We start from the raw sequence: 13,541 nt of genomic DNA, 5'->3' as shown, positions 1-13,541 counted from the left end.
TTGAATCTCAAATTCAAAACAAAGGTGATTTCTTAACACAAGTTCACTGTAGCGGTCTTACAGTTATCAGTTATCATATGTTTAAAACGTTTTCTTGTTCTTTTTAGAAGATGATTTGTTCAAACATTTTTTTTGTAGTGTTAATCGGCATAAAGATTATTCATAACGATATGTTTTTCGGTATGTCCTTGGTCCCTCCTCACCAATTGTACTCTAAAATTGTAATCACTCAGTAGACAATTGTTACTGTGCTTGTTCTTCCGGTCTGAGTGAAAGGAAGGAAATTCTTCAGCTGATATTGCACTTGGTTTACCTGTGCGATAAAAGGCATCCATACATTGAAGGACATTGGACGAATACAATCTGATGGGTTTTTCTTCATTTGTCCATTTATACACATGATGTGAGGATTCAATTCTTTTGTGATCCCGCGTTGTTGTGCACGTGCCGCGTATACAGTGATTAATGTATTTGACAGATGAACAAACTTACGTCCAGGCCAACAAACGTGATAGATACATCTCGTTATTTTATCAGTTTTTGTAAAATAGATATAATTCCTGAAAAAAAGCATGCTTAATACAATTAAACACACCGTGTATGTTAGAGGAAAATGACAATTTGGGAATTAATATCAATTTAAATATTTATGAGATATTTGAATACTTAATCAACTTTAAATCAACTGCAATCTTGAGTCTTGATTATTCATAAATTTTGGAAGGCGGTCATTACGTAACAGAAATGACGATATATATAATGTCAATTTTCAGAGTCACAAAAGTACATGTTTCCAATTATAAAAACGACTGAAAACCTGTGATTTACTTAAACATGCTACAACAATTTTTTTAATTCAAACATTGAGTATTTACAGATTCATTGAAGACTCGCTGGCGACTACAATGACTATAGTTAGAGAATAGTTTGTGATGAGCTAGCGAAAAACAGCAGTCGCTCATTTATCGTTAGGGTTTCTAGTATCTATAAAGTCTGGTAATACATGTAAATGAATGAGTGAATAATGAAATAATTTAGGCGAATCATTCCAAGGCGAATGAGGATATTAACAACGAGCCTTGATGTGCGAATAGCATGTATCACCGCAGTCACCAATCGATTGTAAATGACAAAAATGTCTTAGTACTCTATTTGTTATCCTTTTTCTCCAGGTCCGGGAAATAAATCTGTACAGAGAGGGAGATTTGACCCACTTTAACCAGGTTCTTGACAAGTGTAACATACGGCGGTGTTGGGATGAGTGCTTACAGTGCAGTGATGTCCAACGCAGAAGCCGAGAGGTCGAAATCTTCAACAGGTCAGTGGCATTTCAACAAGTCTTCAATTTATTTTCCTGCTTCTCTTTTCTTCTCACATACACTCCCTGATGTGCTTCTTTAGGGATACAAATGAATTCTAGACCACGAATCAAAACTGTTGGGATCTATTGTAGTAAACAATTGCACCACTGCATTAATCTGCAAAAGATTACTAAAAACCACAACGAAACTAAGGAGTATACTGGAACCAGATTGATTGTCTGGCCAATGGACCGTTCGTCCGTCTGTGTAGGTGATCCATTCCAGACAATTCCTCCTATAGTTTCCATCAAAGTTTTGTGAACCATCGTGGACTTAGCTCTGCTCTGCTCATTCTATCACAGTATTGACCATTTTACTATGACTATATACTGAATCATGTCTAGACAACTTGTGTTGCAGATTTTTATTCAAGTTTTGTGAAACATCATATAATGTGCATTTATTACACGTTTTTCAGCATCTGAGCTTTTTGTATTGCGGTTTTGCTCCTTTGCTATTTTTGTAGACAAATTCCTGGTCAGACACTGCCTCATACATTGTTACTCTAAACTTTTTGATGCTAATGTAGACAGCATAACCTTTATATCTACAATGTATAGACAGAATCCTGCTCACTTCGCCCTTTTTATATTGATTAGTATGTGTTTAGGGTAGAGTGGCAATCAGTCAGCCATCCCGGCGATATTTTTAACATTTCCATATGGATAATATTTTTTTTCAATTTCAACGATGGAAACATGACAACTCTATTAATTATACCTTAGGGTACAGACTAAGCTTGAGAGGGAAAAACTTTGTATAAATGCCTTCGGTCAATCTGGAAAAAAAAATTCTTTACTAGACTACCATATTAGTGATATAATTCAACAATCCTTTTTGTCATACATATAAGTATTTCACCGTCATTTATGTTTTAGTATTTTATATTTTGTATAATAATATCATTGGTAGAGTTTACACTTGGTTAACCATTCGAGTGTTCTGATTCTATATTTTTTTCGTAGTGACTAATGATACATACATCACCCACCATTAATATATGAGAAGATGCCCTCGGTAGAATGAAATCTTTCGAAAACATGACACATTATCACCCCTATAAAATATGATTTTGCTGTTGTAGTGAAAATCGGTGGAAGAAGAGAGGAATTTCTGTTATTCCTGTCAAATTTGGGATATCCTTCACTGCAACATTCATGAATCAGGTATGTAATGTACATATATACAAAATAAAGAAGATATCAACATAACATATAATTCACTTAGATTGTTATTATTATTTCAAATTATGATGTTACTGCTACAGGCGGGAGCGTTAGTGATGATTTACCGAGATGGCTCAGTGTTGATTGCTCACGGAGGGACGGAGATGGGCCAGGGACTACACACAAAGATGATACAGGTATGTGTCATTTAAAATTTTTTTCCCAACCTTCATTAATTCAGACCATCATTTGTCAAGGTCAGTCATGGATATGTGTAATAAGATACTAGTACTATTTCCCAAAACAAAATTGCCCCAGTTCTTTTCACATCCTCTTACTCTATTTTGATTTCTGATGTGATTTTCTTTAAGGTGGCCAGCAGAACATTGAAGATTCCAATGTCCAAGATTCATATCAGTGAAACAACGACCAACACGGTTCCCAACACCTCGCCGACTGCTGCAAGCGCCAGCTCCGATCTCAATGGCATGGCCATCAAGGTTATCATAAAACACATTTATTTTCATGTCCCCAAATCTTCCTCAAGTCTCAAGTATCATGGTTGTTTCCTTTGGTAATAAAAATCACCCCCATTTTGTTCTTAATTGTTAAATATACTGTTGTTTTCTTGTATGTTGGTTAGTAAAACTTAGCCACCGTCTACTACCAAGAAACATTGCCTAAAATTGCCCTTGGTATTAACCAAAAAAAAGTGCAAGATACACTGTAAATGTTGTTGATAGTGTCTTTTGCTTACAGAATGCATGCGATACCCTTCTGGAACGGATTCAACCATACAGGACCCAGAACCCGGAAGGTGAATGGGAGAATTGGGTAAGTCACAGAGATAACTCTATATCAATGTGAAAAGTATGGTTTCTCAAGTCAAAAAGTGTCAAATTCATCTAAACTTCTGGGGTTTAGGTGTGAAACCGAGTCTGCCCCGTATCTAATGTCAACCGAACTTCCGGGGTTTATGTAAGAAACCGAGTCTGCCCCTTTTCCAATGTCTACATATTTGTGTATGGTTTAACTGGCGTTTAATGGTGTAACTGACATCTGTATATATTATGTATATATAATCGTAAGTGTGTTTGTTCTGTAGGTGTCTGACGTTTAATGGTGTAACTGACATCTGTATATATTATTTATATATAATCGTAAGTGTGTTTGTTATGTAGGTGGCTGACGTTTAATGGTGTAACTGACATCTGTATATATTATGTATATATAATCGTAAGTGTGTTTGTTATGTAGGTGTCTGACGTTTAATGGTGTAACTGACATCTGTATATATTATGTATACATAATCGTAAGTGTGTTTGTTATGTAGGTGTCTGACGTTTAATGGTGTAACTGACATCTGTATATATTATTTATATATAATCGTAAGTGTGTTTGTTATGTACATTTGTAGGTGACTGCTGCTTTCTTTGATCGAGTGAGCTTGTCAGTTTCTGCGTTTTACAAGTAAGTCGCATTATCTTACATACAATCGATTTCACTATTACACATTCTTTTTCATCTCAAATGATGCTCTGCTTTCTGAAATAGGTATAGCTTTTATGACTGAGATAATTGGAGAAAAAAATGAAAAAATAACAGAGGCTTTCAGTAATCTAAGGGACAAAATTTGTCGCAGATTTAGGTGAAGCATTAGTTTGATTGGCTGACAGCCTAGATTACATGAATTTGTATCATGGAAAGAGATAGCTCAACCCTTGTGTAAGAGTTAGGCCTCGCACGGACTAGACAAAACATGCGATAAACGGCTTAACTATATATAGTAATGTGTGTGTTTACATTTGGATGGCAAAGAATAAACCTAATGGATTTGCAGTCTTTGAGAGCATAACTGATACCCAAGTCGTGACGTCATTCCATGCGTTTATTTTTTTTTTATTTACCTGCAACACAGTCATTAAAATGCTTGAATGATCGAGACTCGACACGTTGATGTGTATATCCAATCAACAACAACAAATCTTCTCTTCAGTCGTGAAATAAGATGGCATCACACAGAAACTCACTATCGTATGACTTTGCCATATCTGTGATAGAGTAAAGAGACAACTTAAGCCAATGCAAAGTATGCGATAGTGACGTGCCCCTGTATTCCGCCCGTTAACGTTGAGGCCGACCTCGATATCCCTGACCACGATCCTGACATATTGCCTAAAAATAGAGCTGTTGTAGTAGTTGCCTACTGTCGTTATGTTTCTGTGCTGCAGATGAATCAGTTCACGCCATGTGTCCTTACTAATTAAAGCTACACTTCCAAAATCAATGTATAATGCATAACTCCTTCAACATTTGTCTAAAGTTCATACGATGGGGTTCTTTGTTAAAACTCTGTATTACTCCTTCGACATTTTGTCAGAAGGACACATGCTTTCTGTTTTGGTTTAAGTATACGGTGGGTTCTTTGCTATACGTCTTTGCTTCACCTCTGCAGCAAGTATGTGATGTTTTGTCTGTAGGACACCTGATTTGGGATATGACTTTGCCACGAACACTGGGCGCCCATTCAACTATTTCACATATGGCGCGGCATGTTCAGAAGTGGAAGTGGACTGTCTGACTGGAGACAACAAGGTAACATTTTCATCTGATAACCGAAACCTTTAAACATTTAAAAGTACTAACAATAATACACTTTCTGTTAATTGAGATCACGTGAGCACTAACGATTTCTAAAAAAACGGTTAAATATAAACACAAGCAAACTCAAGAATTTAAGATGAAGGCGAACATTTCAAGCTAAATTAAAGGGTTTATAAACCGTAGTATATGGCCCAAGTGTAGTCAGATCACAAACATACCCTCTTACTTTTCAACTGTAAAATCACGTACTAGGCTCAGCATTTTCAATTCTTTAAACGATACATACTACTAAGTTTAAGAATTTCGTACTTTTTTAAATTATGAAGTCCGGTCATGATAAAATTGAAACAAGACTGGCATCAAATTCCTGCCATGAAAAAGACAATTTCATAAGTACATGTTTTATGTTGCTCAAGGGGGAAATTATCCTAGACGGAAAATTACCAGGTATACAGAATATCATAACGTTGTCATTAGGAATATTTTAAGATTTGATTGCCCCACGCGCACTGCGGGAAATGCAATTTGTAAACTCGAGATGTTCCGAGTAAAAATGCAAGATCAGTCGTGAGTACGTCACGGAGACACCGGTGACACTTTATTGGGTTCAAATAAAGCACGGACTTTATTTTAACCTCGGGTAGTTATATGTATGCACTCGTTGTTCATGATAAACCTTGATACACCTACAGTATATATGTGATAGCTATAGGACCATTTATCATCACACTGCATTCTTCGGAAAGTTATGATCCTATAATTTTATGATTATTCATATGATTGTAGACAAAATAATGAGAATGTGCATTCGTTTAAAATTGAGGTTTTCTTATATCAAACCTGTTATAGTGATATCGCCCTCCAAAGTCAAATTTTGTGCTGTCAATGGGACCTATTCTTGTGACGTCACGACTACAGAAAAGTATTCCCGGCAAAGAATACAATTCGTGGAAATAAACACAAAGTCATCAATTTAATTCCAACAGCTTAATCAAAATATGCCATCGTGAGGATATTCACCTTTTATACAACATAACTACATGTACATAAAATGATCAATCGAATATACGCTTAATATAATGACGTCAGGAAAAACCGCATCAATAAGTGAGGACGTCACGAACATTGTACTTCATATCACTACAGTGATGGCAATTGTGAGAGAAATATGGTCTGAATACTTTTGTTTGATAAGGTATATAGTGACAGTTCAGAGCAAATGGAAATATAGAATATAATTGCCATATAATCTTCAATGTTTAAAGTTTGTTACAGTTAGTAAGATAGGATCTCGACAGCTGGTGCACGGGTACTCCCCGTGACAAATGTTTCTATTTCCTCGAACTCCCGTTCGGAGATCGAAAGAAAGATCACATGGTACTCGAAGCCTCACAAATTATTGTTTGATGAAAAGTATAATTAAGTTATCAAACACTTCGTGAATTTTGTTTATTTATTTTCGATTTTGACACAGAATTAAGGTTTTGTGTAGAGAGTTTAGCAATACATGACGTTCAGTGCCTCCATTACGATTTCCGGTAGTATATTTTCGCTACCTCAAGTTCTTAAATCGACAGTATGACCTTTCTCCTGTTAGAACAGTGTCATAGCATTGTTGAAGTATCTTTTATCGAAACATCTTATTCTACAGATGAGAAAATAAAAACAAATTAAATAATTTGAGAAAAAAAACCCATATAATTGTGTTTTACAGGTGCTTCGAACAGACATCGTGATGGACGTCGGTCTAAGTCTGAATCCTGCTATAGACATTGGGCAAATAGAGGGGGCGTTCACACAGGTAAAACTCGTTGTGTATACTATACTAATAATATCAGTAAGTAATTTGAAGTAAGTGTAATAATTCATATAAATTCAAGCAGATTGTTAACATAATTGTGTAAAATGGACCATCAAAATCATTCAGACGCATATATATATATCACAGAGTTAAAATCATAAACCAGTGCAAACATTACCATTGATATTGGATAGATATAATAATAGGGATGTTTACACAGTAAAATGGCAAGTAAATGTAAACATTATCCTATATATAAATCATCTATAGCATACACAAGTAACAGTAATAGATCAGTGCATATCTTCCTATCAGCGTCCGTTATAGAACGTTATACCTTAACATATATTTCAGGTAAAGGAGACTTTAAAGCTGTAAAAAAGCACTAATCATTTCAAAAATGACTATTAGTATTCGTCAGATAGAGTAGGTGTTCTGGCCACTTTAATTTCGGGAATAGCATTTCAAATCAAACAACAGTTTAGGACTATAAACTACACGTGTATATTTCTGTTTGGTATTATAGATATGTGAAGCATTTTATATATAGTTTTGTTTCTCTGTTTTAAGGGCTATGGTCTGATGATGATGGAACAACAGAGAATGTCTCCAAATGGCTTCCTGTTTTCTCGCGGTCCGGGTGCCTACAAGATCCCTGGATTCGGTGATGTCCCCGTAGAGTTCAATGTCTCCCTACTAAAGAGTAGCATTAACAACCGAGCAGTATATTCTTCCAAGGTACATAAGTAGCTTGTACATGTTAGCATTATAGATTGGGGTTTTATCATTTAAAAACATGGGGGTTTTTTTCTTCTTTATTTTTCTTTTTTTTCTATTGACACAAAATATTTGTAGTTTATATAAGGAGTGTCTTTCTGAACATTTATCTGAAGTTGTATAACAACATGTTTATATATTTTAATCGTTTGGGTGGTTATCAGCCAAGGAGGGTCAAGGAGGGTCAATGCTGACACTTTACTATTCCAGAAATAAAAATCTTTACTAAGTACAATTTATCTCAAGAAGCCCTTAACACACACAGTACACAATTACCTATCACGGTCGGATGTGGTTGCTAAGCAATCAAGGTTAAGACGCTATAATGTCGCATTTGAAGTAAAAAGCTATTGTAGTAGATTACGTACCCTTTTAGTTCACATCATAAACAATTTAGGATTGTTACCGTTGATTTTAATCCTCCCATTTATCTACACTGATCCTTCTCAAAATTAATATTAAAGTTTCTACTCACGCTAGATTATTCGTGATTGATTTTGAGACTTAAGATTAAACGAATCTTATGACAAAATGACTAAAAGGCGGCCATATTGGGTTTCACTATTGAGGTTTGTCACCGTTAATTTTCATAAAATACTGATTTCTCGCTAATTTCATATCATATTCATCTCGATCACTAGTTACACATGTCTAGTCTTAAGACTGATTATGGAAGCAATATGGCTAAAAGATGGTTATCTCGGATTTTGGCGGATGAAGTTTGCTATAGCCTTTTCAATATGAACCTTTCTCTTATTTCATATACATGTATATCTTTGTCTGGTTCACATGTTCTGCATGTTCAATACATGAATAAGTATGGTCATTAGCATGGGTCATTAGGTGATTGGACAGTTCTTATGATATTTATAGATTCATATAAATTTATTGGTTTATAAGATGCAATCGTATTTCGTCAATACACTTGAACACATATTTAAAAAAAATACCAGAAAAGTACATAAAAGTACACAAAAATGGAGCTGACGTAGAAATCAATAAGCTCCCTGGAAGGTCGAAGCTAGTCTCTTTAGGCCCAATCCTAGGAGAAAATATGACTTTAGCATAATCAGTAAAATGCCTTAACATGCTTGATGTGTTGTCAAATTTAGGCGATAGGAGAACCGCCACTCTTCCTGGCAGCATCGGTTTTCTTCGCCGCTAAAGAGGCCATAATGTCTGCTCGAGAGGATGCTGGAAAGAATAGGATGTTCCAGTTGAACAGTCCCGCTACACCTGAACGAATCAGGATGGCATGTGAGGACCAGTTCACGAAACAGGTTAGATTTGTTCTTAGAAAATTGAGCTTGAAAATATTTCATATTCTTCTTTACCGATATGCATGTACTTAATATAACGTAACAGATTAGGGTGTAAAGGTACACACACACATATATAGCTGGACATTAATAGCACATAACCACAGTCAGAAAGTTTATATTCAGTAATATGACATGCATATTGCCATATAATGTCAATTTTTTTTTAAATGAATTAGCAAAAATGAATCAAATTCGGGAGACATTCTGTCGGGACAGTGTAGCGTAATGTTTATCATAGAAAGATGATGAATAACATTAATTTAGATGGCTACACTACACAAGTTAGGAAAACATGAAAAATGCCTTTACCTTGTACATATACGTATGTCGATATTATTACCTTGATCATACATGTACGTCGATATGATTACCTTGTTCATACATGTACGTCGATATGATTACCTTGTACATACACGTACGTCGATATGATAACCTACCTTGTACATACACGTACGTTGATATGATTACCTTGTTCATACATGTACGTCGATTTGATTACCTTGTTCATACATGTACGTCGATATGATTACCTTGTTCATACATGTACGTCGATATGATTACCTTGTTCATACATGTACGTCGATATGATTACCTTGTTCATACATGTACGTCGATATGATTCCCTTGCAGTTTCCATCGCCTAAGGAGGGGTCATACAAGCCGTGGTTTGTAGAGCTGTAGAAATTTCAACAGCGGACTTCCCATACCGACGGAACTTTGGGAGCAGTTTAGACCTATTTGAAAAACTTCAATAGTATTGACGTTAAATCTTGTTAACCTAACATAACAAAGGTTTTAATAAGATCTAAAAAAAAAAATGAAAATATTGCTATATATTATTATCATTCCATTTACCATTGTTTAATTGGAGCACTACAATGTTAGGTTTTAAAATGTGCAATTTGTATAAAACATTAAAATGATACTAAGCAGATGTTTTAACTTATAATATAAACTGTTCGTTTTATTGGTGCTATATTTGCTTTTGATATATTTTATACATTAACAGTTGTATGTATACCAAACAGATTTTACATATATATGTGTATAAAAATAATATATAAATGTTACCTTTATATTTTGTAAATCACAAAAAAATCTTGATTTTTTGCAGAAATTGTTTTTATTTGTGATTTTGTGATAATATTGTTATACAGGTGTATGCTTATTATTAACATGGTTAAATATTATTGTGATCTGTTGGTTGTCTTGTATCATACCATGCAGAAGAAAACGAGTATTTATATATATTTATATATATTTATATATACGTTACATTGCAAAACCCTCTGGAAAAATATATATACTAAACTTTGCAGGACGAGTTTTTACTCAACACCATCAGATGGTGGACTGTTAAAATGGCCGTTTGTTCGTGGTTCGCTGTCCATCAGTGAACCAGACATGTTTAAAAATACTATTCGACAAATTTCGTATGGATGTTCCCCCTTTGCCTTGGACATTCATCAATATGGAAACTTGTAGGGAAGAAATGGCCGGTAAGGGAAAATATTGTATACAGACAGTTAAAGGTTTCTTCTCTGGACCTTTCTCAATTCTTCTGTAGAATCGTTCGTGTCAAATGTGGATAATGATCAGACGAAAAGTATAGATACATATTTTGGTAATACCGCATGTCGATATAACATAATTATGATTATTAAGAAGATAGAAAGAAAAGTACGGATAATTTCAAGCTGACTAAAAATTCTTTATCATTAGATGTTATAAACTATTTTATCACGCTAACAAACCACCTTATTACATGGGTATGATTTATACTCAGTAAATTATATATTGTTTTTTATTATTATGAAAGAGACCTATTATGATTAAATTTATGATATGCCAGTGTTTGAAGAACAGTTCGTGTGTTGGGTGTAGTTTTGTTTATATATTACATATATATACTATATTGACACAAGTTAACACTAAAAAAAAATATCATACTGGTTTTTTTTTCTGTAAAATATTAAATAACTGTTTTAGTTAAGAATATGTGTTTTTAAGCCCCGTTTTCAACAAAACAGGGTATATCAATTTGGGTAAGTCTGTCCGTCTGTCCGTCTGTCGCACTTCGTTTCCATGCAATAATTGCAACAAATGTTAACGGATTTTCTTCAAACTTGATAATAAGATTAAATTCTTTAAGGGCTCGGCTAAGTTTGATTGGAATTTGTGACAGACTGTTCATGACGGAAGTATGGCCCATTGATTAACTAAAAACATCGTTTTCTGTCGTTTCTGTGAAATGACTGGAACAACTGTTAACATATTTTCTTCAAACTTGGGAACAAGGTTAAATACCTTACGGATCGGCCAAGTTAGATTGCCACATTAACGGGACGTTGTCTGGCAGATTTATGGCCAGAAGAAAAAAAAAGTTTTCTGCTGTTTCCATGAAATAAATCCAACAAATATTATCTGATTATCATCAAACTTAGTTAATACCTCTCCCAAATATTTTAGAAAAGTCTTCAAACTTTGAAATAGGATTCAATACATTAAGAGTACAGCCAAATTTGTAAATGGTAGATGAGAAGAGAAGTTGACTCTATCCCGTAATACATGTTCGATAATAATTCTAACTTCTTGTTTTACATTTTCTTCGAGTTTCAAGCAATACATTATAGATCAACATAATTTATCATTCTGTCAAGTTACATGGTATAATGACATGCATACTCCTAACCTCAAAAAATGTCTACCAAATATGTCAGGAAAGTGGGGGACATGCATTCCACGAATTTGATTATTACTTCAAAATTCCTTGAGGGAAGACCGAAGGTACTTCTGCTATGAAAGAAATATATATATTAGTGTTCTTTTTGATAGGATATATTATCCCTTATATTATGTTCACTTCAATGATGTGTTCGGTTTTAATTGCAAATAAGAAAATAATCTGCATTTACGTTCAAAGCATGGATAATTCATTTGTTGATACACAAAAAAGGACAGAAGTCATAATTAAGGAGGTCAAGACGTAAATCGGGTAGTAACTATCACCATTTTGTCTTAATAATATAAAAATTATCCATAAGACACAACAGAGAACTTATATTACTACCACAGCATTTATAATGACTTATAGTATACAGTACGTGATTGTAACGTTACATAACCCATGTCAGTCTTGTTAACAATAAAATCATTTAACATAAATTTCTCGAATTTTTATTTATGACTACCTGGGTTGCTCTCTGCTTTCTCCACACTTAGAAATAATCTACTATAACGTAATATAACGTAGTTTACTGCAGTAGCTTGTAATTTTACTGTAGTTTGGTTCGTTTTTTGTTTAACGTCCTATTAACAGCCAGAGTCAATTAAGGACGTGCCAGGTTTGGAGGTGGAGGAACGCCGGAGTACCGACAAAAAACACCGATCTATGGTCAGTACCTGGCAACTGCCCAACTTGGGTTTCGAACTTGCCACCCAGAGGTGGTGGGCTAGTGATTAAGTTTCGGGACACCTTAACCACTCGGCCATCGCGGCCCCAGTACCTTGTAGAAGCCTTGAGTGGCAAATTATCTTTTGAAAATAGTCAAAGGTAACAACTGCCTGATCAACATTTTTTCAACAAATTTGAACGATTGAAAGTACGTCAGTAACGTATATGAACTATTCTACCATGTTTGCTATGCAACGCCAGTTTTGATTGGTTTAAAACCATGTATTATTTTCCAATAACCCACGCTCGCGCCAATAATACACGGTCGTGAGTCACGGCTGTTACAATTTTATATATCTAATATTCACCATTTCATAAAAGGTTACTATAGCCTAGTGGGCTAATGGGTTAGTCTTTTAATGCAATACGCAAGAACAAGGTTTTCTCGTACCTTGCGGCCTTCGTTATTAATTTAATTACAAAATATCCTCGTCCTCGTCGTATATCCTGCAACAATACACGAATCGTCGTTGATTATTTCTTAAATATCAGTAGTAACTTTAACGTACTTTTGCCTGTACCAGTCACCCGACATACTATTATCATTATTTACTCTAGTTCAACCTTCACTAGCTTACTTTAACGTAGCCTTACTTATAAGTACCGTTCTGAGTACGTTAAGGCTTTAAAGGAATTACCTTAAGACGCACATATCTTTAAACAATATTACTGATGTCATTCTATTTGGAGCCAAACCCAGGTCCACAATGTTATGTAAACATCCGCGTGATTGTATATTTCCTATTATTATTATCTTTTCATTATGGAACAGACCGTTTTTATTAATGCTGAATTTTCTTAACATGATTTTCTATAAGTTTCTGACAAGTAATAATGTTATCTGAAAATAAATTGGCAATATTTGGGGTAAAGATAGGATCAACCATTGCGGTAGGTGTTATGGGTGATTAAATGTCGACTTGAATTTAAGTGAGATCATTAATCTGTAAATTATCCGGATACCCATAACTTTTCTTAATGTTATCAAAATATAAACATATATTGTTAATTTCTTGAATAAACTTTATGATAAAATTATATTATTGATTTGACAAA

General features: G+C 34.5%; 1 protein-coding gene across 1 annotated transcript in view; it reads left to right on the top strand.

Moving 5' to 3' along the window:
• Positions 1-12,196, top strand: part of LOC117324561 (xanthine dehydrogenase/oxidase-like) — a 53,833-nt gene extending 41,637 nt beyond the window's left edge. Inside the window, exons 25-35 of the mRNA XM_033880479.1 lie at positions 1,173-1,318; positions 2,446-2,527; positions 2,629-2,724; positions 2,899-3,027; positions 3,287-3,361; positions 3,945-3,997; positions 5,008-5,122; positions 6,846-6,932; positions 7,503-7,670; positions 8,822-8,989; positions 9,662-12,196. Coding sequence (XP_033736370.1) covers positions 1,173-1,318; positions 2,446-2,527; positions 2,629-2,724; positions 2,899-3,027; positions 3,287-3,361; positions 3,945-3,997; positions 5,008-5,122; positions 6,846-6,932; positions 7,503-7,670; positions 8,822-8,989; positions 9,662-9,712 — 1,170 coding nt within the window. The 3' untranslated portion in view covers positions 9,713-12,196. The remainder of the gene's footprint in view (positions 1-1,172; positions 1,319-2,445; positions 2,528-2,628; positions 2,725-2,898; positions 3,028-3,286; positions 3,362-3,944; positions 3,998-5,007; positions 5,123-6,845; positions 6,933-7,502; positions 7,671-8,821; positions 8,990-9,661) is intronic.
• The last annotated feature ends 1,345 nt before the right edge of the window (positions 12,197-13,541 follow it).

Source organism: Pecten maximus, chromosome 3 (assembly GCF_902652985.1).
Source record: "Pecten maximus chromosome 3, xPecMax1.1, whole genome shotgun sequence".
Classification (NCBI taxonomy): domain Eukaryota; kingdom Metazoa; phylum Mollusca; class Bivalvia; order Pectinida; family Pectinidae; genus Pecten; species Pecten maximus.
This window is presented reverse-complemented; position numbering and strand designations above follow the sequence as displayed.